Genomic DNA, 27984 nt, shown 5'->3' with positions numbered 1-27984 from the left:
ATTTTAGTAATAGGAAGATTTGCAAACCGCAACCAGATTTTGTGACAGAAATACGCCACACTGGTCCTACATAGGACAGAACAAGTTTAGAGAAGTTATGGATTTGTAAAACTGCCTCAGCAGTAAGACACACCAACATTCAAGGATTTACTTACAGTTTATGGTCACTTTCACATCCCACGTAATTTAAAGATATGATCAGGAAAGCAATCCACTTTGTTATCAGTGAGCTGGCCAAAACCTGCTTTGCTCAAATTGTTGTTTTGGAAGTACTTCAGTCACATGCAGTTCACCCAGACTAATCCATGCCACCTTTTCTGTTGTCACGTGCAGACAGAGGGGTAGACTGCAAAGCAAAGCTGCCATTCAACCTGTACCAGAACAGCATTTATTTTCCTATGTGTGCCAGCAAGAGATTACTAAAGTCAATGATATTTCACCAGTGAAAGAACAGAATCAGGTCCTTATTATTCTTTCCATGCTTATCTGACTGGGCAGAACAAATCAAAGAGGAGACAGTCCGGGAAAAAAAAAATTGCTAGTCTTGGTTTCTCTGGGGGAAAGCAAGCTCCAGATAAGCTGTGCCTCCAATCAACAGTCTGATTTCCATGAACAGCAATGTGCTTCCCTATGGTAATTGAAATGGAGCAATTCCCCTCAAACAGCTTGCCAAGTCTCACCTCATTAACCTTTATGGACTGACCTCCAAAATTCCTTGAAGCTGAAATAGAGGTCCCACTTGCCTCTACATGATAACTGTTTATCCCTAAGAGGTTGGGGAGACAGGGAGGGCATTAGAGACTGAGCTGCTGAACATGCTAGAACTGGAAGATAGAGACCTGCCTCCAGGATATTACTGGGGCCCAAACCTTCGCAGGCTTTTGTCTGCTTTGCTGGCCCATCTTCCAGATAGCCTGCGAAGGCAACCTTGGATTACAAATCACCCTACCCTCCCCTAACGCTTCAAGTCAATATCATTAGCTATAGTGTACTGCCCCGTATTCAAATCAGCATTTCCTAACCTGTACTTAAAGGTTTAGCAAATTTTCTAATTAAACCTTATTTTTCCCCGCTCCCAAGTCAGGATGTCTACTCACCATTCCACTGAACTCATTTTACTACCTTTGCTCACACCTCTGCAAAACTCTGGTTTCAGACAACTACTGCCCAGGTTGGTTTACTCTTTCATGTCAAAGGCAGGTGCTTTGCAACTGCAGAACCATCTGAACATTGGGGTGGGAGAAACTCCATGATCTAAGGTGAACCTAAGAAAAGCAAAAAATAAAATCTATCTGCATGCCATTACTAATGGGAAGCCTGAGGTAAAGGTTAGCAAGTGTTTGTAGAAGGAGGAACAAAACCAAACTGGACTGCAGAGTCCACTGTAGTTACCTGGGGACATAAAGCAGAAGTTCCATAGATTCCACTAAATTCAGCAAAAGGGAAAGAGAAATCTGTCAGGGGAAAAGAAGGAGCTCTTCACTCCCCAAAACTAAGAAGGGAGTGGTAGCACAAGCAGCTTGATAATCTCAAAAGCCACTAAATCACTGGAAAGCAAATGGCAGAGGGCAGCTTTTGAACAGCATCTTTTCATCAGCGCTCCCAGGAAATCCACTGATCATCACAGCAAAGGATTAAAACATGTGTAAAAAGTAATAACAAAATGAACCAAACAAGTGTCAGAGTGAATTTAAAACTCATTCTTGACCCAACGTAAGTCACAGACTGACAGAAGGACCTGTGGCCAGCAGTCCTTAAAATTAACAAGTGAGCTGCACTCAGTTCCTACATTTCAGATCCTCAGCAGGAAGAATCACAGTGAACTGGTCTGCCTCCACTGCTCAAAGGAAAGTTGTGTTTCTGAACAGCAGCAACAGCACTGGCGTGTTGTCTTTGTATTGCTAGAACATTGCAAAGCACTTTTCAAACTACATCTTGTGAAATCCACACAATACAATAGTGGGTGGAAGAACTGCAGAATTAGGAAACTTGTCCAAGTTCTCAGAACATGCAAGTAACTCGGGAACAGACCCTTGCAGAAACTGGTACAGAACAACGTCCTTCCGTGCTGACGTACCGCATGCTTTCTTGGAGCTTTAGAATTAAGTAGTGTCAAGGATTACCTTATAAGCCTGACATTCAGATACTTGCCTACCTGGTCAGGCATTTAAGGAACACAAAAACTGAAGAATCTACAGCTCCAAGCAAGTATGCACTTTAAAATGGCATTCTGCCCAGCTGAGGTAACAGGAGTTTTGAGTCTTGCAGTTCACATGCATAGATAAATTCCAGCACTCTTTCTTCTGTCTACATCAAACTCACTAGAAATACAGAGAATGCTCCATGCATTTCAGGAAGGGATGTTCAGCACTCCCACACTTAGTACAGGATAAAATAAGTGAAACTTTACTCCAATGGAATTAGATTACACATACCCTCAAACTGACCTTATATTGAGCACTATGGTTGTTGGTAGCTTTTGAGAGCGCAAACCTGGCAGAACTCTGAAAAGTGCTATCAAGTCCTCTCAATTGAACAGAAGTCACTACTGGGGCACCTTTAAAGGAAGCAGCTTTGCAGGTAAATATTTATACATAGATTCCAGATAAAGTTTCCATGTTGTTATGCAGATAGATAAAATCATTTCACATACAGAGCTATCACACAGCATGCACTGCTTTTATGAAGCAAGCTATAAAGCCAAGCAACAACTCCAGTGTGCTCCTCAATTAACAAACTGTTACTAGTTTAAAAACTGACCCAACTGAGGCCATTGCAAGGCCTCATCACTGCATAATGGCACTATGCAACTCTCCCCTTGATTATAAGCAGAAATGCACAACGGGTGGCTTCTCTTGTGTCTGTCTCTGCAACCAATGTTTAACAGTAGACAGAATTTTAAAAAAATCTTGTTCTTCCTCCACAATCATAGTAAAAATATTCAAGCTTAACAGAGTTAAGATGTGATTTTTTTCTATTCCCACTACAGGAAATTAGTGATACATAATTAATTCTAACATGAGTATCTTTGCCTGGGCTCCATTAAGTACATTTAATAAAAAGTACAGTTATTACCAAATCTCAACCCTGAAGCTCTCATTCTGCTCCTTGAAAAAAACTGAAAGCCTACTACCTTGGCCTGATTAAAGGTTTTTGATAACCCATCTCCAAGAGCCCAGATTAAAATTTTGGCTTGGATTCCATTCACTTGGGAATTAGATGACCTCCTTCTTGTCCTTTTTTGTAATACAAAAGTAGGAAAGTGTCATTCAACTGTGAGCTCAGGAAAGAACTTGGGCAAAACAGCAGATGTCCACTGGCCAAACTCAAGATGCACTGGGACAGCAGATACAGACAGAAAGTTCACACCGCACCTGCCCACACCACATTCAGCATTACTATGGCCAGAGGCATGAAAAGCAAAGCCAGCAAGCATACAAAAATCTGAATGCACAAAGAAACCAAATACTATTCAACAAATCCCACTCGATGCTAATTAACATTATGGCTGGCCAGAGCCTGCTGTGATTCAAACTTGCACTCTGTTCAAACAAAACTTAAGGGAAGCCTGGCAGAACTAGTGACTGAACCACAGGTGCAGGAAAAGCTGTCTGGATCTGTGAACTGCATTTGCATCACGTGGTGAGGGAGAGCAGTCCGCATCAGAGTATGCTAGTTGGGAACAGTAGCCAGCCGGCTAATCACACTGTGATCTCTCATGTCTTTTGTTTGTTTTATGAAACAGAGATTCTGCCAATTGGTTTCAGATCAAAATTCTTCCTTATCAGGAAAGAAAGAAAATTCATATGAAATGATGCTCAGCAGGAATTAATCAGAAACACAGTCCTCCTGAAGGCATAAGCCTTTTTGGTTAAGTAAAAAGTTGCCACCAGCTAATGTGCAAGACAGTAATGATTAGCCATCTGGTGAAGGTTCCCGCTAAGCTTGCCATGTTACCCCCTATGCCGAGGAAAGCAGAAGGTGGATCAGTTACATTCTGTCCTTGCTTGCGATTGTGTGGTCATCTTTAGGAACAAGACACAAAGCTTTCCAGTGCAACCACGAATTGTAACTGTTCTGAATTTTCAGCAGGCCTTTTTTTTTAAAAAAAAAAAGAAATTTTTTTTTAATTTTACATTATTTTTTAAAAAAATTGATTGCCTTTCTGAAATCTGAATTTATCCTCAAGCTTTATCAGCCTTTGTTATTTTTGCCCCTTTGTTTCCTTCTGCAAAAATTGCAACTGCCAGGAGGCTTCCCAGTCATCTAAAGAGTGTCAGTAAACAAGAGCAGAGACAGATGGTTGCAGCTCAGTTTAAACCAGCACAAGATCCAGCCTCTCCCCTGCGTTGCAAGTACTACCCATAAGATACAAACATATGCATAAAACCAAACAAGAATGCAGTAGTCTCAGATAGAAAACAAGTATGTATATACAATCTGGTATGGAAGAAGTCACTGTCAGGACAGGGCACTGAGGTTTCATGTACAAAGCACATCCATTACAATGGTACAGCCTTCCTACATGGGGATGTAAGGATGGGGGGGGGGGGGGGGGGGGGGGCGCAGTGGAGAGCTCTCCCTTCATTGTTGCTCCCAGAAGTATTGCTGGCAAAAAACGATCAGCAGGGAAAGTAAAATCAGGCATCAGCAAAGTTCCTCTGAGCAAAGAACTCACACAACCTGAGAAAATGACATCATCTCCGATAGGCCTCTCAATTTATCTACTACTTGAGGAATTCAGTCACATTGACAAATAACATGTTAACTCCTTACTGAAGTGACAGATTCAGAGAGACAAAGAAAACCCACAAGGTAATGCACACATTTAGAACAACAGAAGTCTATCAATCACACTGGGGTTTTTTTCATTCCTGGATTTTTTTCCCCTTCACTGCATAGGAAACTACTGATGTTGTTAGCACAAAATAGTATTTACATTATGTGCTATGCCTTGATAAATAAGATTCAGATGTCCACATACATTCAATAAATCTATCTAAAACAACATAGTTCACTGTTTGCTCTTTCCACCAACTATAAATCCACTGTGATTCCACAGTCACACCTACATGCCTGAATGGCTTACATAAGAACAGGTTCAAACATTGCCCATTTTCCCCAAAGAAAAATTCTGACTCTGAAATTAAATTAACAGCTTTCCCTCAGGGCTGCCTGGTATTCCAAGTTCTTCCTTCACTCAGTGATAGCAGAAAACTTCAAGAACAGGGTTACACAATCATCACCTCCAATCAGCTCTAACTGAAGGATGACACGAGACAGAACGAGAAACTAGTACTCCAATTAATACAGACAGGAAAAAACAAGATTGTGGGAGCAGCATCATTATTGGTAAAGCTCCAGCAAAACCCTCAGGTTGTGGCATGTTGGCACCTACTACCTCTGAGGTAGAGTATAACTACTCAATGCAAGAATACAAGCGAGGGAATGAACTGGTGGTGAATACTGAACAGTTCTGGCCCTTTTTTACCTAGGTGTTCACATTGAAACTTTAAGAACTGATTAATATGGGACTCCACTGAGCCTCTCAAGAGAAGCCTGAATCAACCCTTCTGGGAAACCAATCTGTATTCCTAACATGCAGTCTTATGTATACTTCAGCAGGACCTTCCTAAAATAGGACAACTACAAAATAAACGCAGACTTCCCACACGAAACAGTTGCCCCTTTTGAGCGATTTACCCAGGGTCACTTGGAAAACCTCTCCCATTCATGTCCACAATGCCATTTCCTGCTCCATACATTTAAAAGACTACACAAAAAGCTGGTACACACCTGTATCCCCATGGAAGCAGCTGTCCTGATGACATCTCCCAGAAGGCAAATCTCCATCACTTGGCCAGATCTGTCCTGTTTTTCGTACACCCACAATAGTAGCCTCAGACACAATGACCTGCTGCTGCCTGTGCCGTTTTTGAGACTGGGGGGTTGGTGGACTGCTACTGTCAAAGGACTGCTGAGAGTTCTGGGAGGGAGAACGGCTCTTATCCCGATACATGCGGTAAGTGGTGGGGCTGGGGGAGACATGGCTGGACTGCCCTGAGGAGAAGTCTTCCTCACTGGAGGTAAGGTTCTCATTAGAGCTACAATCGGGAGTATATCCTCCTCCAATATCTTCAAAACTCCTGGGGGAGTAAGATCTCCTGGGCCACGTGAGATGTTTTTCCTGGTCAGTTGTGCCCTGATTTCGCAGAATAGGTCCTTTCCCTTCTCCTTCCCCCATCATTCCACCAACATAGATACTCTGATAGGGTTGAAAGTCCATGGGCTGCCAAGGTGAGCGGTTGCTGCCATTTGCATTAATCAGATTATCTTTGAGAAACCTAGGGTTCAGTTCAGCATCCTCATATTCTCCATCATAGCCAAAGCTGCTCTCTGAGGACCTTCCCCTGTAAGCAGGCCTCTGGAACTCACTGAAGCTGGGTACCATGTTAGAAGGCAGGGAGTGCAAAGACTTTTTACGTTCCATTTGCATGGCTTGGCTACCAAGGGAGCTTATTTTATCAGAAACATCTTTATCGTTGACCTTTACCAGACCCTTCTCATGATGATACTCCATGTTTACGTAAAAGGGCTTTTCAACAACATCCTTGTTATCTCCAGAAGAATGTGAATTAACCTTTTTAATCCTCTCAAAATTGGACCTTAGGGCTGCCACACTGGTGCTGTTCCCTCTCTCCTTAGAAACAGGTTCAAACGATCCCTCCTTCTCAGCAGATCCCACTAGCCTGCGCGTGGAAGCCGATCTGTGTTTTGAAGGAGAGCCATCTGTATCACAGCGATTCTCCATATCTTCTACAACTCTCTTCAGTTTCTCTTCACCATAGTACTTACACCTGTCCTGCTCTCCCTCTCCATGATGGGGGCTGTCCAAAGGTGACAGGTCTGACCCATCGCTCTGGGTAGACAGTTTCCGCAGAGAGGGTATTCTGGGTTTGAACTTTTCCTCCCCATGGTGTGACTTGCTTTTTTCATATTCGTCTTGGTCAGCAGACTGCTGATGATGCGGGTCCTGGATCTGCTGCTCTGCACCCCCTTCAGGCAACTGAGAAACACGTTTAAAACCCCATCTCTGTCTATCATAGCTTTTTTTCTCCTTTGCCAGAAGAGTCTGCAGGTAAATCATGCGGAACCTCTCCTTGTTGACCTCCATCTCCAGTCTCCGGATAGATGCTTTGCACATCTCCAGCTCCTGTTCAATGTCTCCCACAGATTTCAGCTCCATTTTAGGAGGCTCAGAGTCTGCAAATTGTGCTTTCCAAGCCTCCACAAACCCCACAGGGTCCACCATTTTGCATACAGAAGTAAGTGGAGAATAGGGGAAGGAGGCTGGAGATAGGTGGAGAGAATAAACCAACCGGATCTCACATGTAGAAGCAGAAACAGCTCCGGCAGGGTCAACTCAATGCGTCTCTTTCACGGTCCATGCAGGGAAACTGGGAGGCAAACGGCAATCCTCGGCAGCTGCCTCTCCTCCAGCTTTTGCTGGCCCCAGCCCCCCGTACGCTCGCTACTCTCTCCCCGGCATGACTGATCCTTTGCTAGCGAACAACAATGCTCCCAACCCCGGCGATCCCAGAGCACTTCAAAGTGGGTGGACAAAGGAGCAGGCTCGGGGCGGGGGAAGGAAGGTAAATATCGCCCCCCACCCACCCACCTCCAGCCGCCGCCGTCCTGGGCACGGTCCTCAGCGCAGCCACGCTCAGGAGTCCTCCGCTCCGTCCTCCCCTCGCCAGCCCCCGTGTTATGCTTTCTCTTTCTCTCTCCTCCTTTCCCCCTGCCCCTTTCCCTGTCTCCTCCTCCCGGCTATTGTGCTGTCCTCCGGGCGCACACGCTCTCCGGAGCCTCCGCGCAGAGCAGCGAGGCGGCGGCGCGTCCCGTGGCGAGCTCCGCCGCTACCCCTCGGTGCCTGAGCCCCCCGCGGCCCCGCGGGAGCCCCCTCGGCGCGGCGGCTGGCGGCGCGGCAGCGGCTGCCCGCGGCTGCCCATCGCGCGGCCCGGCTCTGGCGGCGGCGCCCCGAATCGCAGCGCTGCGGAAGGGGAGGAGAGGGAAGGAGCCCGGCGCAGCGATTGACACGGCGCTGGGGCCTCTTAAAGGGGCAGCCCGGGCCGGCGGCGGGCGGCCGTGCCCGCCGGAGCCCGCGGAGGCCTCGCCCGGCGCCCTGCCCCGCGGCGCGCTGGGGGCCGGCTGTCGGACGGACAAAGGGCCGAGCCCCGCAAGCCAACCCCGGTACGTTCGCGTCTGCTCACGCCTGCAGCCACAGGCCTGGACGGCACCACAGACAGACGTGACTACACCTAAGCCTGGGCAAGAACGCGTCGTACACACGTCCCTGTGTGCACAGGGAGGTATCCATGCTCGTCCGGGCATCCACGCCCTCATACGTTATGTATAAACGCCAGCACGTCTCTGTACTCTCTCACAGCAACGCTCTCCCCCCAGGCACCGATGCAGCTCACCTTCAAAGGTCATGTTTCTCCCCCACTAATAAGTGCTGTTTAGCAGCAGGCTTGTCATTCACTCAGTCCTCCCTTCCTTGCCGTAAGTGACAAGCTGGATTTCTGAGATGGGCAACTGCTTCTCTGAAATCACCGTAATACCAACACTAAAAGCTGCTTTGTTCAGGCATAAGTCTCACTTTTGTCCTGTATATTATCCTAGCCACAATAACTGACAGTCCCACGCCCCAGCTCTGAGTGAAGGGTGGCAAACGATTTAAATGTTAAAGTCTGGCTGCTGAGTATTGCTCTTTCTGAAATCACAGTATGTGACCTTGTTTAAGCCCTGTATCCTTTCCATGTGCTAATTCAACCTCTGAAAAAGTGGTAACAAATACATCTGAACTTCCATCGTGCCTGCTTGGATGATAGGAAAAAAGTGAGATACATACACCTCATATTCCCTATAAACCTGTTCCTTTCATGTCTGCGGTGAGTATATCTTTTCTGGCACGTTACTAGAAAAGAGGGTGGGATATAGCCCCAACAAGAACTAATAAAATCCCATAAAAACAAAACGCACAAGTTCAGGGGAGTAGCTCTCTTACCTTTGAGATATGTAGTGTTTCATAATCCATTAAACATTTCTTTCACTTCTTGCTTTTTTATATGCCAAATGAAATATTTTTGGGTATTTCGAGACATATAATAAACGACTAATCATGTATTCAGTTTTACATAGTTCATTCCTCTTGGGTTTTGTTTCCTGGGTTTAACCTCTTTTCCTGCACTTGTTTCCTCATCTTTTAACACGTAACAGGCATTGGCTGACCTGTATGGAAAACAGATTATGATCGAAATCATAATAAAATCTATATGTTTAATAAATACCTCTATAAATCTTTCAAGTAATCTCAGTCTTTCACAGAGATAAAATAAATTGGCTTTTTGCAACTGATACAGTTGGCTATTTGTTTGCCTTAGTACCAGTTTGAACAATAAAATTCTGACATGCGACGTATTTCTAGTTAATAGGAAGTTTAAGACTGTACTGGCATGGTTATAATAATGACAGGTATATTACATCACAGGGATATGTTCTGAATTCATCTGTTACTTTTAACTCAAGTTTCACAGTTCTGATTTTTTGTGTCTAGAGTTTGACAAAGGGTTCACTTTTCTGACATTTGTGCCCTTTCTGGAGGGAGGAAGAATTCTGATAGGTCAGATGAGGGATCTCTGTATGCACGCTTCCCGTGAATAATACTATTCAACAACTGCACCCTCTTCATCTAGTGAGGAACTACATCAGAAATTCCAGTGGGAACTTAAGGGATCTCTGAATTTCTGCTGATGCTTTATGCGTTCAGCGGAGTATGGTTTTAATAGGATACAAAATTTCATGAAGGCTATGGTGGCAGACACCTATCTGTGATTTGAGAACGAGAATCCTGTGATGGGAGGGCTAAACCCTGCGAGCCCGCCCAGCGCGCCGCCGTGGCGTGACCGCGCAGCGCCCCCTGGCGGGGCCAGCACCCACTCTCGGCTCAGCTTGAAAAGCGCCTCTCAGCGCCCACTCGGGAACCGCGGCTTCGGCGGGAGCGGGTAGGTTCGGAGGCTTTGTAAGGGGGGGAGGGGAAAACAAAAAAGAAAAAAAAAAAGCGGTAGGACATATGCTGAGCCTTTTTAAAGAAAAATAAACCGTGATTTCTGATTAATCTGTGGCTGAAACTAAGACACTATTTTTGTAGCACAAAACTCTGGTAGAGTTTGAGAAGCCTGGTAAATCTCAAGTGGTCCCATCCAGTCTAAACCATGCTATGAACCCCCCAAAATGGGAACTCTCCTTAGAATTCAGAGAATGGCAATTTCTCGCTGTGAGAACAACCTTCTGGCCAAAGATACAAGGAACTGGTCAAGCATCTCCACTACCAAATGCAGATTCTGCTGTAACTTGAACTTGCCAAACACTTCATTTTAACTGGCATGCTCAGATGTGTTAGAGTGTATAGCATTCACTTGCAGTGCGTTACATTGTACACCCTACAATAACCTCTAACTATTGATGAAAACCTGAAAAGACACAGGGGGACAGAGTGAACCATGAAGAATGGACTCCAGTTGTACCACAACAAGACAAGCCTGAGCTGGGAACCAACAGCATTCAGAAAGATCTGAATCACGTGACCTATAAGAAAATAAATAATAATAACCCAAGTCTCAAATAATCACTCTAAAGGCAGAAACAACATCATTACAAGTTAAAAGGAAAGGCTTTTGTAGTAAGAAATGAACTGCCTGTCAGGTGACTTTTTTAAAATTGCTTTTGATCCATTACCTGTTGTTTTGCTCAAACAGATATGCATACTTATTTAAACAGGAACTCATTAGCACATTAGCTTCTACTTATTAAGACAAGAAACAGCATAACATTAGTACTTCTGGGAAATTTTTACAATTGCTTTTTAACTTTGCTTCAGACTGTCTCCAAATTTTACTTCTCCAGTTTCTCAGCTGCAAATTCCAGAAGGAAGCTGGCACTGCAAATGTTGCCATGATCACTGTGAGGACTTCAACTGGTATAAAAATTGTGGTTTAGCCTACCTATGGTTAGAATCACTACAGTTGTTCCAACGCTGTTTTCCACAACATTAACACTTCTTTAAAGCCAATCAAGTCGCTGATAGAATGGATTAACATGCATAGATAAAACATAGAACAGATAAAAACATTTAAGAATTCGCAAATTTATATTTGTTTTTCCAAAGCTAGTTTCCTTTGTGCTTTCCTAAGCAATTCATCATTTGCAACATGAACCAAGATTCATTTTAGACGACCAATTATTAATACTGAGTTCTTTGCAGGGAAAGCCTCAGTGAGGCCAAAAAACACACCCCAAAACCAACCAACCAAATAATAAATATTAAAAAAAAGCAAAACCAAACCCCAACCCCCCCAAAAAAAACAGTCTCAAAGCATCCATCATTGACTAGATGGAGTCAGATCACTGTCAAGGGATAGTTAATGACTGACACAGTATTGCATTAAGTGAAGATTTTGGAGCTCCAGAAGATACAAACCAGTAATGACATCAAGCAATGCACTGAACCACTAGAAAAAACAAACCATCCCAGCTGATTTTCCAGACATGATTGCATTGTTGAAGAGATTGCATCTCTGTGATTTTGTACGGTAATTGAGCTCAGCAATGAAAGAAACACTTAGGAGATAACAAATATAAGAAGAGATCAGGATTCCCAGTTTGGTTTGGTTTTCCCTGCAGAACATGTTGCTGAGTCATTTTGCAGCTGTAAACACTAACACATCTGCACTGAACCCCAGCACCTAGCCTAGACAACATAATTTGCTGCAGCAGAGTGAAACATCTTTTCCACTCATTCAGACCCAGTAAACACAAAGACTGTGGCTATGCTGCCCACTCAGTGCAGCACGTGGTACAAGTGGAGCATATATTCGTCATTCTTGTGACACAGATTTGGGAGATGAACAAATACGTAGAACATCATAAGGTCCAAATATTACATAATTGGACAAATAACTCCTTGCATACCCACACATACTCATACTCTCCACCAAATGCTACATTTGCGTCTTTGCCAACAGAATTAGCACAATTGCCAAAGTGAAGATTGTCCAATAATAAAAAAAAAGACACTGAGTTCCTAGAACTCTATTCATCATATTTCATGAAGCTGCTCTAATTTACGTCATAAGAAAATACAAGTAATAAGAAGGATGTTTAAATCATCTTTTGTCCAATCTGGGGGAAAAATGGCAGAGAGTCGAGTATTTTCAGTTTGATGCACAGATTTATTAAATATCTTTATTTTCTCAGCAGCTCAAATCTGAAAGGTCCTGATATAACCAGTTTTCCAGATGCTGTTGTTTCTGTAATGACTGAATTAACATCTTAAGAAACTGTAACTTATACCTGTCCATAGGTTTTCTTTCTCCATTTAAAATAGCTGCAGTGTGAAATTTAAAGCATTATGGAAGATGTACCACTTTTTTTTTTTTTATGCCACCATAGCATCTAATGCTGGATTTGAATCTTAGAAGTATGGAGTTATAAGCTGCTGACAGATTTCTAGAGAAGCAGTCTTTCTGTTGTCCCACTGATTCCTTTGTTAATTCTTTCATTTCAGTGCTTACAGTAATTTTGAAGGACCATAAATTTGTACGGTTTCATGCAAGCAAAAGATGTACAGCACTGATTTATCTTTAGAGAAATATCACTAACTAGATACTCAGAACTGAACATTAAAATTCAGTGAAATACTGGAAAAATTAGAGGGAAATAAAATGAGTGTATTTCACTTCTTTTGTACTTTTTCAGTTTAAAACTAATTATCATATTCAATCACAGTAATACAATTTCACTAATACTGACCAAATACTTTTTACAGCAATTTCTTGCAATGTCATTTGTCAGCAGGAATGACTTATAACAGGAATATCTTCTGGCATCAGCCATTGTTGCCCAAAGGGCAGAGGAGCACTGTAAAGCTGCTTTACTTTGATGAAATTCAGTGGTACCCAGAGCTAATCTCTCCCCACTAAACAATGATTGTAATTTCTAAAGAACTAAATGCACAAGGTTATGTCAAAGGGTATTTGAAAAGGCAAAACTAGGGCAATAGTTTTTTGATCCAGCCAGCACACCAAGTCACAGCAGCATGTCCAAAGAGCAGGTTCTACTGTAAGCATTCAGTAATGACATCTTCATACAAGTACCTTAGGGCTTAGCATGGATGTGTCTGCTTTGGAGAACTCCATCTATCCCCATCCCTCTAAATCCACACACACTTGCAAGTCTTTTCACCAAATGGCAAAACCATTTCTCTACCATTACAGCTTTTATTAAGTAGCAGAGCAAATTGCTCCCAGCACCTAGTGATCAAATTTTTTACTTATCCAGTAAAAGCAGATAGAGTGACTGAATTTAGCAGCAGCATCAAATCTAATCTTACCAGCTCAGAGTTCCTACCACAGATAGGGATGAGCAAGTTCATGACTGAGAATGTGTATGGTTCCAGAATCACGTTACATTACTACAAACAAACAAACAAAAGAAGTTAGAAAAAAATTAAGAAGTCATTACTCTTAGCAACAAAGTAGAACTGCAATGTAGACAATATTCATGAAGATCAAACCAGAGAAGGATTCCCCATCCTCTCTGGAAGGTAAAAATACTATATTTAATGTATTCCATGCCACACACCTATGTAGCCACTCTTTCTTACTCAATAGAGTAGAAAAGAATAGCATTCTTATCTGGTAACATTTTCAAAATATTAGACAGCTGGGATAAACCAACAAAGTTCCTACCTAGACTTCTCCTAGGCTTGGAAATATTTAAACACTGGGCTCTGATTCTCAAGTGGAAAAATAGAAATAACACAGATTTTTTTCCTGGATGGAGAAACCACAGTGGAAACTATGCAGTCTGCATTTGTGTACTTCCATACCTGTTATTTAAAAAGATTTATTTTGGAACAGTTTTAAAGTATTTGGAATGCATAAAAGTAAGTCAGAGTTATTTTATTACTACGATCTTAAAAAGCAAAAACATATGGATAGCACTCTTCATTCTGAACTGCCATTTTTTTTCTGGCCCCATGAAAACGCAACTTTGTTATTTAAGATTTCTAGAGAATTATCAAAGAACAACCTACTAAAATTGCAAATTTTATACTTTTGACTACAAGTGTTTCTGGCAGACAGCTGAGCACATGGCACTGGCAATGTCTTCTTGCATGAAGACAAGGATGTTATGTTTCCACCACACAGTGAAAGACTTACGTAACAATTGTACCATCCTGCATGAGAGAGCCTGCAGTAGCAAGAGAACTCTCAGAAAGAAAGTTTGGATAAGTTTTTCCTCCCTCGTTTCCAAAAAGAAAACTTTCTATTTCTGGTTTGAGAGCCACTGTTGTTGCAGGCACTCTGTGCTGGACTACAGAGAAGCATGGTGCTTGCAGAAACAGTCGACAGTTAGCAGCAGTTCAGGCTGACTTGAGCATTGCCTTCTGAGATTTCCATCGTTTTCTTTTCCAGTTCTGTAGAAACAAAGAAGTTCTAAAATCAATTCACAAGAAATTATACCATCCAATACAAGGGTAACAAAAGCAAAATGCAGCCCTAGTCACCCCTATACGCTAGAACTCGGGTAGATGATGACATGAATATGCTTGCAGCTGTTCGAAATGGGCTTTTAATGCTTGAAAAGCCTCCCCAGTTCTTCAGACTGTAAACAAGGAAAATACACAAAAACTGCAAAACTTAACATACCGATGAGGTCCCCTGCCCCAATCTGGGTCATGTGCCCAGCAGTTTTCTCCAGCTCCTTTATCATGGACTGTTCAAAGGCCAAGGCAGCAACTCGGGAGAAGAACTCTTTGACATTTTCCCCTAGGAAACAGGACAGAAATTATGTGGTTTTACAACTGCACATCGACACATGATCAAGCATAACAAGCACATCTATGAATAGATCACTCCTCAATACTGGGACAGAACAGGCCTCTCCAGCAATCTGTCCTCCATTCTGATCATTGCAGAGAGAATTTCTCATTTTCTTAGTCTGGAATACTGTATCCTGTACCATACTCCTAGTTTTAGTCAGCAACACAGAGAATTCAGTTGGTGCTATAATCTTTTCTTCATTGCTAATGTTGAGTAGCAGTGCACACGTGTAGTTATGTAACTACCTATGAATTAAACATGCTTAGACATTGCACAGCAGCTCAAGTACTCCTTTCAGTAAACATGACAGTGCAAGCACACATACAAATGCTCAAATAAAATCAATCATTAATAAACCTGAAGTTTCCAATAGCAACAAAATGCAAGAACAACAGAAAAATCTGTATGGGAATGGTGGGACCAGGAACCTTAACTTCCTTCCACCTTAACATAAGCCTTTGTAGTTATGCTATTTTTACATCCTTTGCAGTAACTTACCTGTTTTGGCTGAAACCGACCAGTATTCTGCCTGCATCTCATTTGCAAAGCGGATGGCATCTAGCTCTGTCCTTTCACACACAGCATCTGACTGAATAAAAAATGTGGCATAACTTTAACATAAGACATGTATCTGGGCTGGTAATAACATAAAGGTACTGCTAGCACCTATACTGTGATGCTTCCAGTTATCACAGTGGCCTTTCTGACCTTGCCTTAGAACTTTTGCAATCAGATACAATTGCAAGAATATTCAAGTACTTTGTACTGCTTTTAAAATGGAAGTCTCCATTCACCCACAGCATTGAAACAAATAAAAAAAAAAAGTGTTAACAAGTGTGACCGTTGCATGTAACTATATAATGTTGTAGGGAGCTATAAAGACAACAGTCCAGTTACTGGTCTTTAAATTCTTGTCACTCCATCATTCTCAGCAGAAAAGCTGCAACACTTCAGATCTGCATCCTCAAATGTCTGGCCCATTTAGCTTTTACTGCAACTCAGAAAAAGCAGCATATGCAACACAAAGTACTAGAAAAAACCTGACAGACATGCAGTTTTCTGGGACTTTTTTTCAGTGAAGGGTAAGAAACAAGCTGCATAACTGATACTGTGGCAGCCAGGAGGGGTGGAAAATAAAAAAAGAGAATCAACTAAGCATCACAAGAAGCAAGTTTGTTTTGAAATTTTCAAGAATTAAGTATTGACAGCTACAGGAAGACAAACACAAGACTCAGAGTGGTATAGGTTGAGTGCATTATATCCCGTTCTTCCAAAAATTGTGTCATATTCAGTTAAGTAAGAATTGTTCCCTGTTCCTGAATAATGAACACACTGTCCCTAAAAAAAAACCAAAACCCAAGAAAAACTTCAAGATCATTAAGTACTCTATTCTTTTGTGCACCCTCTCTCACTTCTCAGTTGTTTGTATGCGATTGAAAAATGTCATGCAAGGAATGGAGACACAGAGATTTCACCAACTACCCATTTTTTCAGAAAGCAACTTCTTAAATTGGTTCCAAGTGTGCTGTTCTATAGACCTCTAATGATCTCTCTGTTTAGGTTTTTCCCTCAAGGTCTTCATCTCAACATTGTGTACAACTTTTAAGGGAGATCACTGGAGGAACTAGGGGAAATCTGATTTCCTTATCTGCATACAGTTTGCTTACCACCAAATCTTTTTTTGTTCCAACTAGAAAGATGAAGCTGGAATCTGGCTCATTCTCCTTCAGTGCATCTTCTAGCCACTGTCTGAAATAAATAAAAAGAAATCATACAATCAGTCAGAGGGAGTGAGGGATATAGGAGAAAGTGACAGATAACAGGGTCACATGAAAAGTGAGAGGATAAACTTATGTGAAGATATCAAAAGCCTTTTCTTCTAGGCAGAAAAACCCCAGGAGTTATTCCAACTCCTCTGAATACATGCCTTCCACTAATGAAAAGTTCAAACATACCCACTGTAGAGTGCAAATTCAACAATGACTTTACCACCCAGAGAGGGTATTTTTCCTTGTAAGGGAGGGGGCAAAGTTTTGATTGAGATAAGGAATAAGAAAACAAGAAGCAGAGGAAAAGACATGAACAACATAGAAGATTAGACACAAACAGGAACAAAGAAGAGTGAAATAATATAGTCAGCATTATAAAACAGCTCCCTGTGAAGGCTGCATGATTCTTGTCTTATAAGCTTTTGTATTTTTGTTACTCTGGCAATCAAGTTCCTTTTGAGTCATCCAACACGTCAAGGAGGGAAGGGAGTGTGTATGTGTGTGGGAGATCAGGTTCATAGGCTTCAATTATTTCCAGCCAAGCAAAGACACTAATATATATATTATTTTACAAAGTCCTATGTAAATGAGCTAAGTACCACAGCAGCAGTCTAATACACATTGCAATAAGACAGTATACATTGTAAAAAAACATGTACCTGCATTACAGTCACAACAGTATGTTAGGAATACATATACTCTGAGCTGGCAACAACAATGTGGATCATAGATTCATGTAGGGTTTTTTCAGGCTGTGCTAAAAGCAGATCAAGTTTACTCATAGCAATTAGCGTGCTGTTGTAACCAAAACATCACATGTATCTGAACCAGTAAGTTCAGCTATACTATGCATACTCTGAGGTTTTAATTTTCTCTCCTCTCTTTGACAGCTTATCTCCCAACAGAATCATCACAGAAATTAGAGAAAGAAAACAATTCCAGGCTAGCAGCACATCTAGAAAATGAGAGGCTTTTGAGACATTATGCACAAGATGCATCTCAATCTCACCATCCACATCAGGTTCCAGCCTGTTATTCTGTTTAGAGGAAATGGAGAGGGGGAAAAAAAAGGATGCTTTTGGGGTGCACTTCATCTCTTCCTGCATGTCTAGTTGTGGAAGGATCAAGTTCTTACTGAAGCACCTTTTTCTCTCCACTGATTATAAAGGAAGTCAAGGGTAAGTATTTCAAATTTACACTCTGCATTTTCTTCAGAAAAATCCCACCCTATGTAATCCAAAGAAGTGACAGTCATTCTTCATTTCTTAGCTCAACAGAAGATACACTCACGATCCATCAAGTTCTCAGCAGCTACAGGCTATCCATGGGAATTATACCTGCTGTAAAAGCTGTAAAGGCTAAGCCAAAATACAGAAACTTACTTGGTGTGATCCAAAGTCTGGATATCAGCCAGATCAAACACTGTTATTATAACTGCAACAAAAGACAAGAACAGAAAAAAAGTAATTAAAAAGTGTATCAGAAGTCTCTCCAATTTACCTTGTTGAACAGAGAGAATGCTTACATATAAAGAGCAAGAGCAGATTTAAGACGGATGAGATGGAGAAGGGAAAAGAATAAGCAAATGCGTAGTCTTCCAGCACCCAGTAAGACTGGAGTTCTCAGTCTTCAACCTAATTTAGTCTTTACCTGTAGTCTGCAGTCTATAGCTCTATTACTCCTTTTATTTTGTGACCAATTACTGCAGAAATTGTCTCTTACCATGTGGAACACCAGACGTATACACTTCTAATTTCAGCAATAATCTTACCCAAACTCTTTTCCCCCTAGACAGAAGTGCCAATTTTTACCACCGTATTATCAGAACATTCAGAATTTGCAGGTGTGATAACATACCAATTCATGATCATTTTAGTCCCTTATTCTCTCCAGAAACGACAATCCGTTCTACCACACTGTGTCTACAGGTACCTTTCCATGGAGCACATATGCATACATGTTTCCATATAAAGTACAAGCTCCTGTCACAGCCAGGATCAAATTAATATTGTTCTCACCCTCTGCTCCTCGGTAGTAAGCAGATGCAATGCACTTGAACTTTTCCTGACCTGCTGTGTCCCATCTGTGCAATGGGGGGGGAAGAAAAAAAAAAAAAAGAAATTTCAGGTTAATGAAAGCCAGTGTAACCTGAGTAAACACACTAATGAAGCAGCAGACTGGTACAGGTTGGAGAAGAATGTGATACCAGAGAAGTTGTTACCATCTGGAACATGTTATTCATTAACTACTGATAGAAACACAGTAAAGTTCTAATATTTAATGAAGACATTTGAACTCTGGTTTTATCTTTTTTTTTTTTTTTTTTTAAATGCTGGTCATTTGGAATCTCAATTCAAATATTTGTATTCTGTGTGGTAATACCCTTTTCTTAAAACATGTTTTCCTCATCTATGTCATTTTGATGTGTTTCTAGGGCAATCTAATTTTGAAAAAATTCTGTGCTAGTACTAGCTAAATCATATATCTGCCCATATTAGAGTCTGGCAACTGCTAGATATGATATCTGTCTATACACTACAAACTAGAGACCTACAGCTCAGTGTACCATGTACTAATGACACCATTAAAAGAAAAATCAAGAATGTGCTTCTTATTAACGAACATGATATGCAGTCCTCTCAGCTACTGACAGAACTACAGAGGTTTGGGCTTTTGTTATAGCTTAGTACTGCCAGTCACGGATACTTGCAAATTTATCTTCTATGGAAGTCTCTCAGCAAGAGGGGGCACTATTGCTTATCATATGGAAATGTTCTACTCTGCCACTGAAGATCCTGCAGATAATGCAACCTGACATCTAGTAGCTCATGAACCTTATTTCTTCAGCTTGCAAAATACTGATGCATCAGTCTAGATTTTTAGAAGGATCCAAATCCCAAAAGGATAGCACCTGGCAGAATTTTCAAACACACAATGGTACTGAAATCAGTGGGAAATGGATTTCCAAGTATTCTTCAGTAAATCCCACTAGCCATCTATTTATATCAATGATCCCTCAGAAAAAAATGTGTTCCCAAGTGAAAAGGCTTTTAAGATTCAGGCACTGAAATACTTCAAGCAAAGCATCTTATTTCTGCTGTAGGTCACACTACAGCACAGATGAATCAGTAACGCCCTCTACAGAACAATATAGCTAGCCACTGAAAATAACGAAGTTATTTGTTACAAAGTAACAAAGAACCAAAGCTTGCAAGAGAAGGTCAGTATTCCCACTGGTCTAATAAACAGAGCTGAAAATCAAAGATTTTTAGGTTCACATTTTAATAAAAAACACCCCAGTCTTTCTACAATTTGGGGAAAATCAATTAGTCCCTAATTAAGAGATGCTGAAATCACTGGACACCTTACCATTAATTTCAACGGCTGCAGGGATAAAACTCACAGTAAGGTCAAGTTCAGTGCTCATTGTGCCTGCTAAACTCAAATGACACAACGGTGTAACAGGAGAACTGGACAAAGTCTGTGCCAAAAGCTTCCACTTCTCTTTCAAGAAACTTGCGTAAAAAAGGCAGAACTCCACTGAAATGGCACAAGACATCCAAGATGAATTTTCATTGACAAACTTAGAACATTTTTTAGGCATGAGAAATCCAAGAGTAAAAATTTTACTAAAACTGCAAGTCCACATAGAGAACCTGTTTTTCAGATCGCATTATTCTTTGTGCAATTTTATTATTTAAAAAAAAAATATTATTCCACTAAAGCCTGCAGCAATTCAAGCTCTGCTGAGACTGTACTATGTGCAATGCTTAACCATGCTGTTTCAACTTACATCTGGAGATTATATGGTATTCCGATTATTTCAAAACGTTCAATTTCAAAATCCACTCCAATGGTTGCTTTGTAGTCTCGGTCAAAATTATCTTTACAAAATCTGTAATTAAAAAAAGAAAAAGAGGATGAAATGCTACTGACACCCAGTTAAAAACAACTGCAAAACTAACACTATCTAGGAAGAAAAGAATTAACTAACTGTGGAGTGGCCATATATTGCAGAAGTATATATAAAACCACCAAGAAACTAATTTAAAGAAGGAGGTACTGGATAAACTAGAAAGCATATACACCCAGTAAGCTCTCAGGATCAGATGAGAATCAGAATAAAATATCTCTGTACTGTCAAGGAAGATACAGTATCTTACAGTTTTATTTACAAGGGAATATATTTGGGGTCATAAATAATGATCCAAATGATTAATCATTGAAATCAAAAACTTTCTGTATCTACTTTAGAATGTGGAAGAAATAATAATAATAAAACACAAACATAGGAAGTTGTCACAGTGATCATAAGCTACAGAAATTCAATGATCTGTCCACTGGACTCAGATACAAAAAGCACAAGAGCTGTTTTTCCATATCCAGTAAAGAATCAAATAGCTATTCTTTAAGGCATTCTGCATTTTATCTGTCTATACTTTATAACCTATGGGAAAACCTGAGCTTCCTCTACAGACTTGCAGCTGTAGAAATGAGTACAGGTACCCACACAAGGATGACTTAAAAATGTTTCCATGAACAACACTACAAGTAATGAGAAAACATGAAACCAAGACTCAGACACTGGAAAGATTTATATTTTTTTTGATCTGCTGATTGTACCAGCCTTTAGACTAGATTTCTTAAGGAAACACTGTATCATATTTGACTGGATTAAAACAGTTCAGAATATAACAAATACTTATTGAAGTGCCAGAGCATGACTTTCTGTGTTGGTATATTAAGCTTGTCTCATACTGTAGACTCTGTTTTGTCTTTCATTTAATAACAAAATCATGGTTCAAAACAGAACCATGAAGTACCATACTGAATGGACAGGAATGGAAACATTATAACATTCACTTGAGAAACAGCAGAATCAAACAGTTTGCTGAGCTATACTGTACCTGTTGATAAGGCTGGTTTTCCCAACATACAGGTCTCCTACCATAACCACTTTGGATATTTTCAGCCTGTTATAAATATTTGAAAACATTACATGTTTTTAGTAGCAATTTCAACATTCTCTCTCTAAACATTCTGATTTAGATCCTTAAATTGTAAGTGATGAGCACATGTACCTGTGACTCCGGTTTACCTAAACGCCACTGGGCTGCAGGACCAGAGTCTTAAATTGTAAGAAAGAAAAAGAAGGTCACCAAAAATCCCAAACCCCCCTGGAGCAGAAATAGTCCATTTCTTACTCTGCATCTTTTTTCTTAAATATAATCCAGTGGGACATAAATTCTTTTCTATTAAAATTGCTTTCACTACAAGTACATACATTTGGCAGCTTGCACACAAGACCACAGACTATCTGCATCCTTTTAATTTAAATTAATCACAAGTTTCTCATTAATAGTACAAATCAAGTCCTAAGTGTAGAAACAAGGAATCACTGATAATAAAAGAACCCACTGCAGAATCTGTCTCTGGAAAAAGTCCCACATGGTTAGAGCCAATAAATTTTCTGGCTATCTAGAATAATATTAATCTGAAGCTGGCTTCATGCAAATAATCCACTTTGCTCTGGGTTCCCCCACAGAATACAGCAGATGGGCTTTAGGTGACTCAGCCTGCATTCTTAAAATTGAAATGTGGTGTATCTTTTAGGAGATACAGGTGGCTAAGTGAGTGTAAATGTATTTGTTGAGCTAAACTTGGATTGACTTCTCCCGTGCACATGCTACAAAAATGGCTTAAGAGATTTAATGTTCTTTTGTATCAAGGACTGGCTTTTTAAACAAAGGAATTAATCTTCTATTGGATACTATTTCTGTTTGTATCAGGCTTCCAAGTTATCTATTCTAAATAGTCCAAATCTTGACTGGTAAGCTGCATAACTAATATTTCCAAAAAAAGAAGGCATTTTGTGTGCCAGTCAATGCTAACCGGGTGGCCACAGGCCCCTAAGCTGCTGACATATGTCTGCCTGGTTAATTGTTACTGATAAAATACTGAATAAAATCAAGGACCTTAAGGAAAAAGCAAAAAAGTGATGGTTTAGAGGTATGTGTTCCATTAATTCACATTGTGGAAAAAAACCTCCCTAGATCAGACAGTTTAACACATTGATGGAATATCAAGAGTGTCTTAAATACAGCCATTAGCTACTGAATTTTGCAGAGTATCTTTCCAAATGACAAAGAAAGATTCCATTACTTGGGATAATGGAAAAGGAAGGTAATGGTTATTCCCATCAAGCTTTAAAATTATTGCACAAATGACTCAGTTGTCTATGCCTCCCACCCCCATTCCAAAAAATGACCAAGTAATAACCATATCTAGAGAGCAGTGAAAGTGGTTTAATTTTATTCACAAAGCCAAAATGTACAGATTTTTAACTATACTCTGTCACCAGAATAAATGAACTGGAAAGTTGCTTTACTCTGGAAATAAATAAAAAAATATATATATCTTGGTTATGGAGGGATAAAATGCCTCAATTCATTAAAGCACATGTTGCTAGCAAAATTGTCCAGAAACTTGTAATAAATTTATGTGAAACTAAGACAGTGACTGTGCTTCTAAAAACCAATAAACTCACTTGTGTCTCTAATCGAGACATATTTTGGCTTTTTTTGTTGTTGTTTTGTTTTGTTTTTTTTTTAGCAAGACTCCCTAGTGAAATGAATAAAAAGTTGTGTTTAAAGATGGATATCATGATGGATATCATGACAAGTCTCATGGTAATCATCAACTCTAGATTTGAAAGAATAGTGAGCTAATCGTCAGTATTCATAGAAGCTTCACTTTATGAAAGATCCTTCACAGTGGAACACAGAAGCATTTATTACTAAAACATACAGCTATTTATTTTAACTGAATAGTGATGATTTCTAACACAGTTTAGCCTTCTTCCATGCTTCAGGAATTAAATCATTACTTGTAACAGTTCTGAGAGAGAGATGATGTAGAAAAAACCCCAGCCAACGTAAATATTATTATTAGGGCATAAACCAGTTAATTTGGATTTTTCGGTGTCATATATTTACCAGAAATTTCTTCCAGTTTTATGGAAACATTTAAGAGAACTTCTCAGCATGTATACCTCTAAAAGACTAAAGCTAGATTCTTATGTGTTTCAAGCAAATTAGAACTGCTCTATGTTTATATCCCCACAAAGCCTTTATTAACTGCTCATTTGGAACACAAAAAGAGAATAGAGCAGGGCTAGATCTGCCCTATTCCTTATAGCTGCTCTATAATTCGGTTGCCATACTGACTTGCATGAGCAAAATTAAACTCTAATTTTAAACAGTCAATTAATCTTTGAACTAAGAGTTTAGTTCCAAGTTGCTAAACAACTATTTGTTGCTAAACAGCTCTGCTATTTTTTCAATGCTACTTATGCCAGCAGAAAACGTATCTTTGAAACTTATAGGAAGAAGAGGCACTTCATTCATTTAGTGTCAAACAGGTCAGAGAACTGCCATGTGCACGGGCTTAGCTGCCTTGAAACATGGTGGAGTGAGGAAGATGAGGAAAAGCCTATGAAGGAAGGAGGCTATAAAGAGCTCAAAATACTTTCTTTGTTGCATACTTGGTTAATTATAACCTTACCCAACTGTTCCAGTGCTCTGCTGACAAGCAGTCCTGACCTGTGCATGAAAGTGCTCTTTGAACTGCAGACAGGCCTCAGGTGTGTACCACTGAAAACAGGAGAGAACAGCTACTGTGATATACTAAGCAATGTCTACTTTGCAAGAAGTCAAATCAGCAAGGAAAAAATAGATAAGAAGGTTAATTCAAAGAGTTTGTCAAGCACAGAGATACCGTGGCATAAGAAAAGGGACAGCCTGGGTTAGAAGGCAGTAAGCCTTCCCCACAGTAAGGTTTGTAAAAACTCCTTTGGACAGTGCCATCACTTGACTACCTTTCCGAGTGTCAGCACTCAAACACCAGCTAAACTTCCAAAGTCAAATACATCTGCTCATCATTCTGTACAACAGCAAGTACCTTAAATTATCCCAGTAACGTAAAACACATTTTTTTTGTTTTATATATAATAATATATTATATTAAAATGTAATTTATTTATTTTTTTATATATATAAAAAGATAAATAAAAACACAAGACAAACACAGACGGGAGCATACCACCAGCAAGTCATTATTACTATGAAGTCTTTTAGATCTTTTATGCGTGAAGCACTGTTTTTATTAGTAGTTTTTAATTAGGCATTAGTTAAAAATGAGAAAAACTCATTTTACTCTGTATTTGCTTAAAATACTGTAGTAGTTTTCATAAAATTAAAAGCAAAATACGTGCCTGAGATCAAGCATGAAAAAAATGCCAACTTTTTAAAAGGATCCTTTGAACAATTGAAAAAACAGAATGCTAATTCCTTGTTCTTCCCCTGTCCTTAACTCCTCTGTTATACTTCAAATACAAAACTCTTCAGGGACACCAACGATATTTTCTGTCTGTGTGTCTACAGTGCCTACTACATTTGATCTACTGTATGACTAATGTTACTATACAAACAGAAAATTAAAATTGCCTTAAATTCTTCAACCAAAACCTCCAAATAGATCTAATTAGACTTTTTGCATATTTAATATCAGCTATGATTCTTATTTCCCCTTGGTGCAGGAACTCTTTAAGCATGTAATTATTAATGTTTGGCTGAAATAACAAGATGGATATTATAAGGTAACAATTCTGTGGCAAAAGTCACTTTCCATAAAGGTTGGAAAGGAAGAAATTAAAAAGGAAGAAATTAGGATTATTATTAAAGATATCAGCATGAATGGGAACATGAAGTCACATTCATCTTTGAAAGAAATCCTTAAACAATCTGTAGTTTTAGCAGAGGACAACAACTGTACATTAAATTAAAATACCATTAGCACAAGGGAAATATAGTTCAATGTGGCAGGTGCTACATACTGTGACCAGAGGGATTAAAGAATGCTTACCTTTGGAAACTGAGAGATTATTCTGTCCCTACTCACTGGCGGAACCAAATGCATTAAGTTGGACTTCATCCTCTAAATTCAATTAAATTCTACCAGACAGGAAATATATAAAGAGAAACATAGTATGTAGGAATTGCCTCAATACAGGGAAAACATCATAAAAAAAATTAACAGTTCTTACAGAATCATTTTTTTCCCCCTATCAGTACAACTGGCAGGTTTTTTGACTTTGTGTTAAAGAAAACCTGTTTCTTACATGAATGGGACCACTTCAGTGCACATAGCTGTAGTAGCAAACAGTGTCTTTCTGAAACTACAAGACAGCAACTCTAATACTGTGGAAGGGCAGGGAATTGTTCACTTAATTCAACATAAGTGTTTGCAGTTTAGCCCTCAAAGGATTTTGCAGTGTTTAATTTAAAAACCTTGCTCATCACTGTTTGAAATGCCTCTGCCCTGTACACGTTAAGAAATGTTAAGGGATACCAGATTTCATTTGGTCAGAAAAAGGAAGGAAAGATGAAGCTGCTACATTTCTTGGCACAACATCACACTTTCATCCAAGATCAGTTCAGAAAAAATGAAATCAGTATATAGTCTGACTTGGAAAAAGAATAATGTTCACATGAAAACTGCAAATGCATTTAGATATCCCACTTGAGACATATCAATTTGGTTATGCAATGAAACCTCGTGGGCTGTTGGGGGAGGGGACTCTTAATAGAGCACTGATATCTTACTGGCAGTCAAAAGAGTGTTTCTAATAAGAACATTCATCATGTAGCAAGGTGTAAGGAAGAACTCACCGTGCAGCAGCTGATGCAGCAGGATTCCAGCCACACAAACAGCTCAGCCTGCTGCTGCGTGGCCATAGCAACAGGCTTACAACACTTCCCTTCCTCCCCTTCCCTTACAGATTGAGAAGGCGGAGTTGGAGTTATTTACCTATACATAGGGCCCTAGTTTAAAAGAACAAACTGGATTTAGTGGTCATACAGATTCCTTTGATCAGAAAGCGCTCCTTAATAAACCCGATGGTTCCCTAATCCTATATAATCCCATAATCCTATATAAGAAAACAGTTCCATTTTTCTCACAGGTAGTTGTATGTATGGATACAAAGAGCAGGATTAACCCAGCAGACAAGGAACTAATAGAGTTGGGAACTGTTACAGTGCTAATATTAAGTATAGTAGCAATTATAAAGAAACTCCTGAGGGATTTTTTTCAGAATTTCAACTTGATTCCATGTCAGCTTTAGAGTCAGGATATGCATGCTACTAATGAGACATTCTGGATTCTATAAATGTCTTTCTAGTCATTAGTAAACTTGCTTTCTAACATAACAAACTAAAGACAAGGAGTAAGAAATCACACAGCTCTTTCGTATTGCCTAAGTATTGTTAATGAACTCATTAGTTTAGACAGCATTTAGTATGCTAGACCATAATTTAGGATGCAAAAAGATTCTGCTGTTTATTTAATTAGGATTTAAATTTCCAAATCTCAGGACAAAAGAAAGCTCTCACATTCTAATAGTCATATTTTGATAATGCTGGGACAGGCTTGGCAACTGAATGTGGACAAGTAATTTTAAATAATGAGTAAGTATATAACAAAAAAACTATAGCTGTGTTTTACAACCCCATGCTAAGAATAATGCTCAACAAAATTGCTAGTCTGCTATTTTAATTAACGTTTTATTCTCTTTCGTGAGGAAATGTTTTTAAATCACTTCAGACACTCATGTGATCTCAAACATACTGAAACACCTACTCCTCCCCAAAGAATCCAGATTTTCAGCTGATGGGTTATTCACCACAAAAGGTTACATTACAGTATTTATTTATTACTATATGCATAGATCTACTTGCTATGCTACTTGCAACCGTATAAAACTAGAGACACCTAGACCCTTTTAATGGTGTGTTCCTGCCCTCTTGGCAAGTTTTAATTATTTTATGGCAATGTTTATGTCTTAATAGTTCTGAAAACAAAAAGAACTCTGTCGGTAAGAGTTTCAAACACGAACTAGAAGAATATGGAAAACGCAAGTTAAACACATCCTAAGGATGTGAAGATCTGTCATATATACATAGGCTGACTCACTGCTCGTCTCCTAGAGCTCTTTAACAAACTAAGCAACAACAAAAAAAAAACAAACCAACCAAACCAACCCAAACCAACAAAACACCATCAAAAATCAATTCAACAATTTCAGTATCTCAGTGAGTCCAAAGTACAGGAGGGACCAAGACAACTATACAGAAACATTTTAAAATTTAGGCACCATCTTCATTTACATTTAGTGTATTTAATCTAAATCTCACACACACATAGACATACCC

At 39.8% G+C, this 27984-nt stretch overlaps 2 protein-coding genes across 2 annotated transcripts in view; both read right to left on the bottom strand.

Moving 5' to 3' along the window:
• The window catches only part of BCR (BCR activator of RhoGEF and GTPase), a 102211-nt gene extending 94227 nt beyond the window's left edge, over positions 1–7984 (bottom strand). Inside the window, exon 1 of the mRNA XM_037410395.1 lies at positions 5797–7984. Coding sequence (XP_037266292.1) covers positions 5797–7312 — 1516 coding nt within the window. The 5' untranslated portion in view covers positions 7313–7984. The remainder of the gene's footprint in view (positions 1–5796) is intronic.
• Positions 7985–12782: 4798 nt separating this feature from the next.
• On the bottom strand, positions 12783–26532 carry RAB36 (RAB36, member RAS oncogene family). The gene is made up of 11 exons (XM_037400219.1): positions 26443–26532; positions 25637–25725; positions 24278–24366; positions 21622–21687; positions 20508–20609; positions 18733–18797; positions 18097–18148; positions 16613–16694; positions 15444–15534; positions 14772–14891; positions 12783–14539 (listed from the first exon to the last, which is right to left on the bottom strand). Exons 2-11 carry the CDS (start codon positions 25703–25705, stop codon positions 14475–14477), a joined length of 801 nt encoding a protein of 266 aa, XP_037256116.1. The 5' UTR covers positions 25706–25725; positions 26443–26532; the 3' UTR covers positions 12783–14474.
• Positions 26533–27984: the final 1452 nt, after the last annotated feature.

Source organism: Falco rusticolus, chromosome 1, assembly GCF_015220075.1.
Source record: "Falco rusticolus isolate bFalRus1 chromosome 1, bFalRus1.pri, whole genome shotgun sequence".
Lineage (NCBI taxonomy): Eukaryota > Metazoa > Chordata > Aves > Falconiformes > Falconidae > Falco > Falco rusticolus.
Note: the sequence above shows the minus strand (reverse complement) of the source record. Positions and strands in the feature narration are given on the sequence as shown.

What these genes read in the sequence shown, in the direction of transcription:
- RAB36 (XM_037400219.1), bottom strand. Translation starts at nt 25,705, where the DNA reads ATGAAGTCCAACTTAATGCATTTGGTTCCGCCAGTGAGTAGGGACAGA. An exon ending in ATACCATATAATCTCCAGAT is followed by an intron (nt 18,798 to 20,507) that starts GTAAGTTGAAAC and finishes CCCATTGCACAG; the next exon opens with ATGGGACACAGCAGGTCAGG. An exon ending in TTACTACCGAGGAGCAGAGG is followed by an intron (nt 18,149 to 18,732) that starts GTGAGAACAATA and finishes CTTTTGTTGCAG; the next exon opens with TTATAATAACAGTGTTTGAT.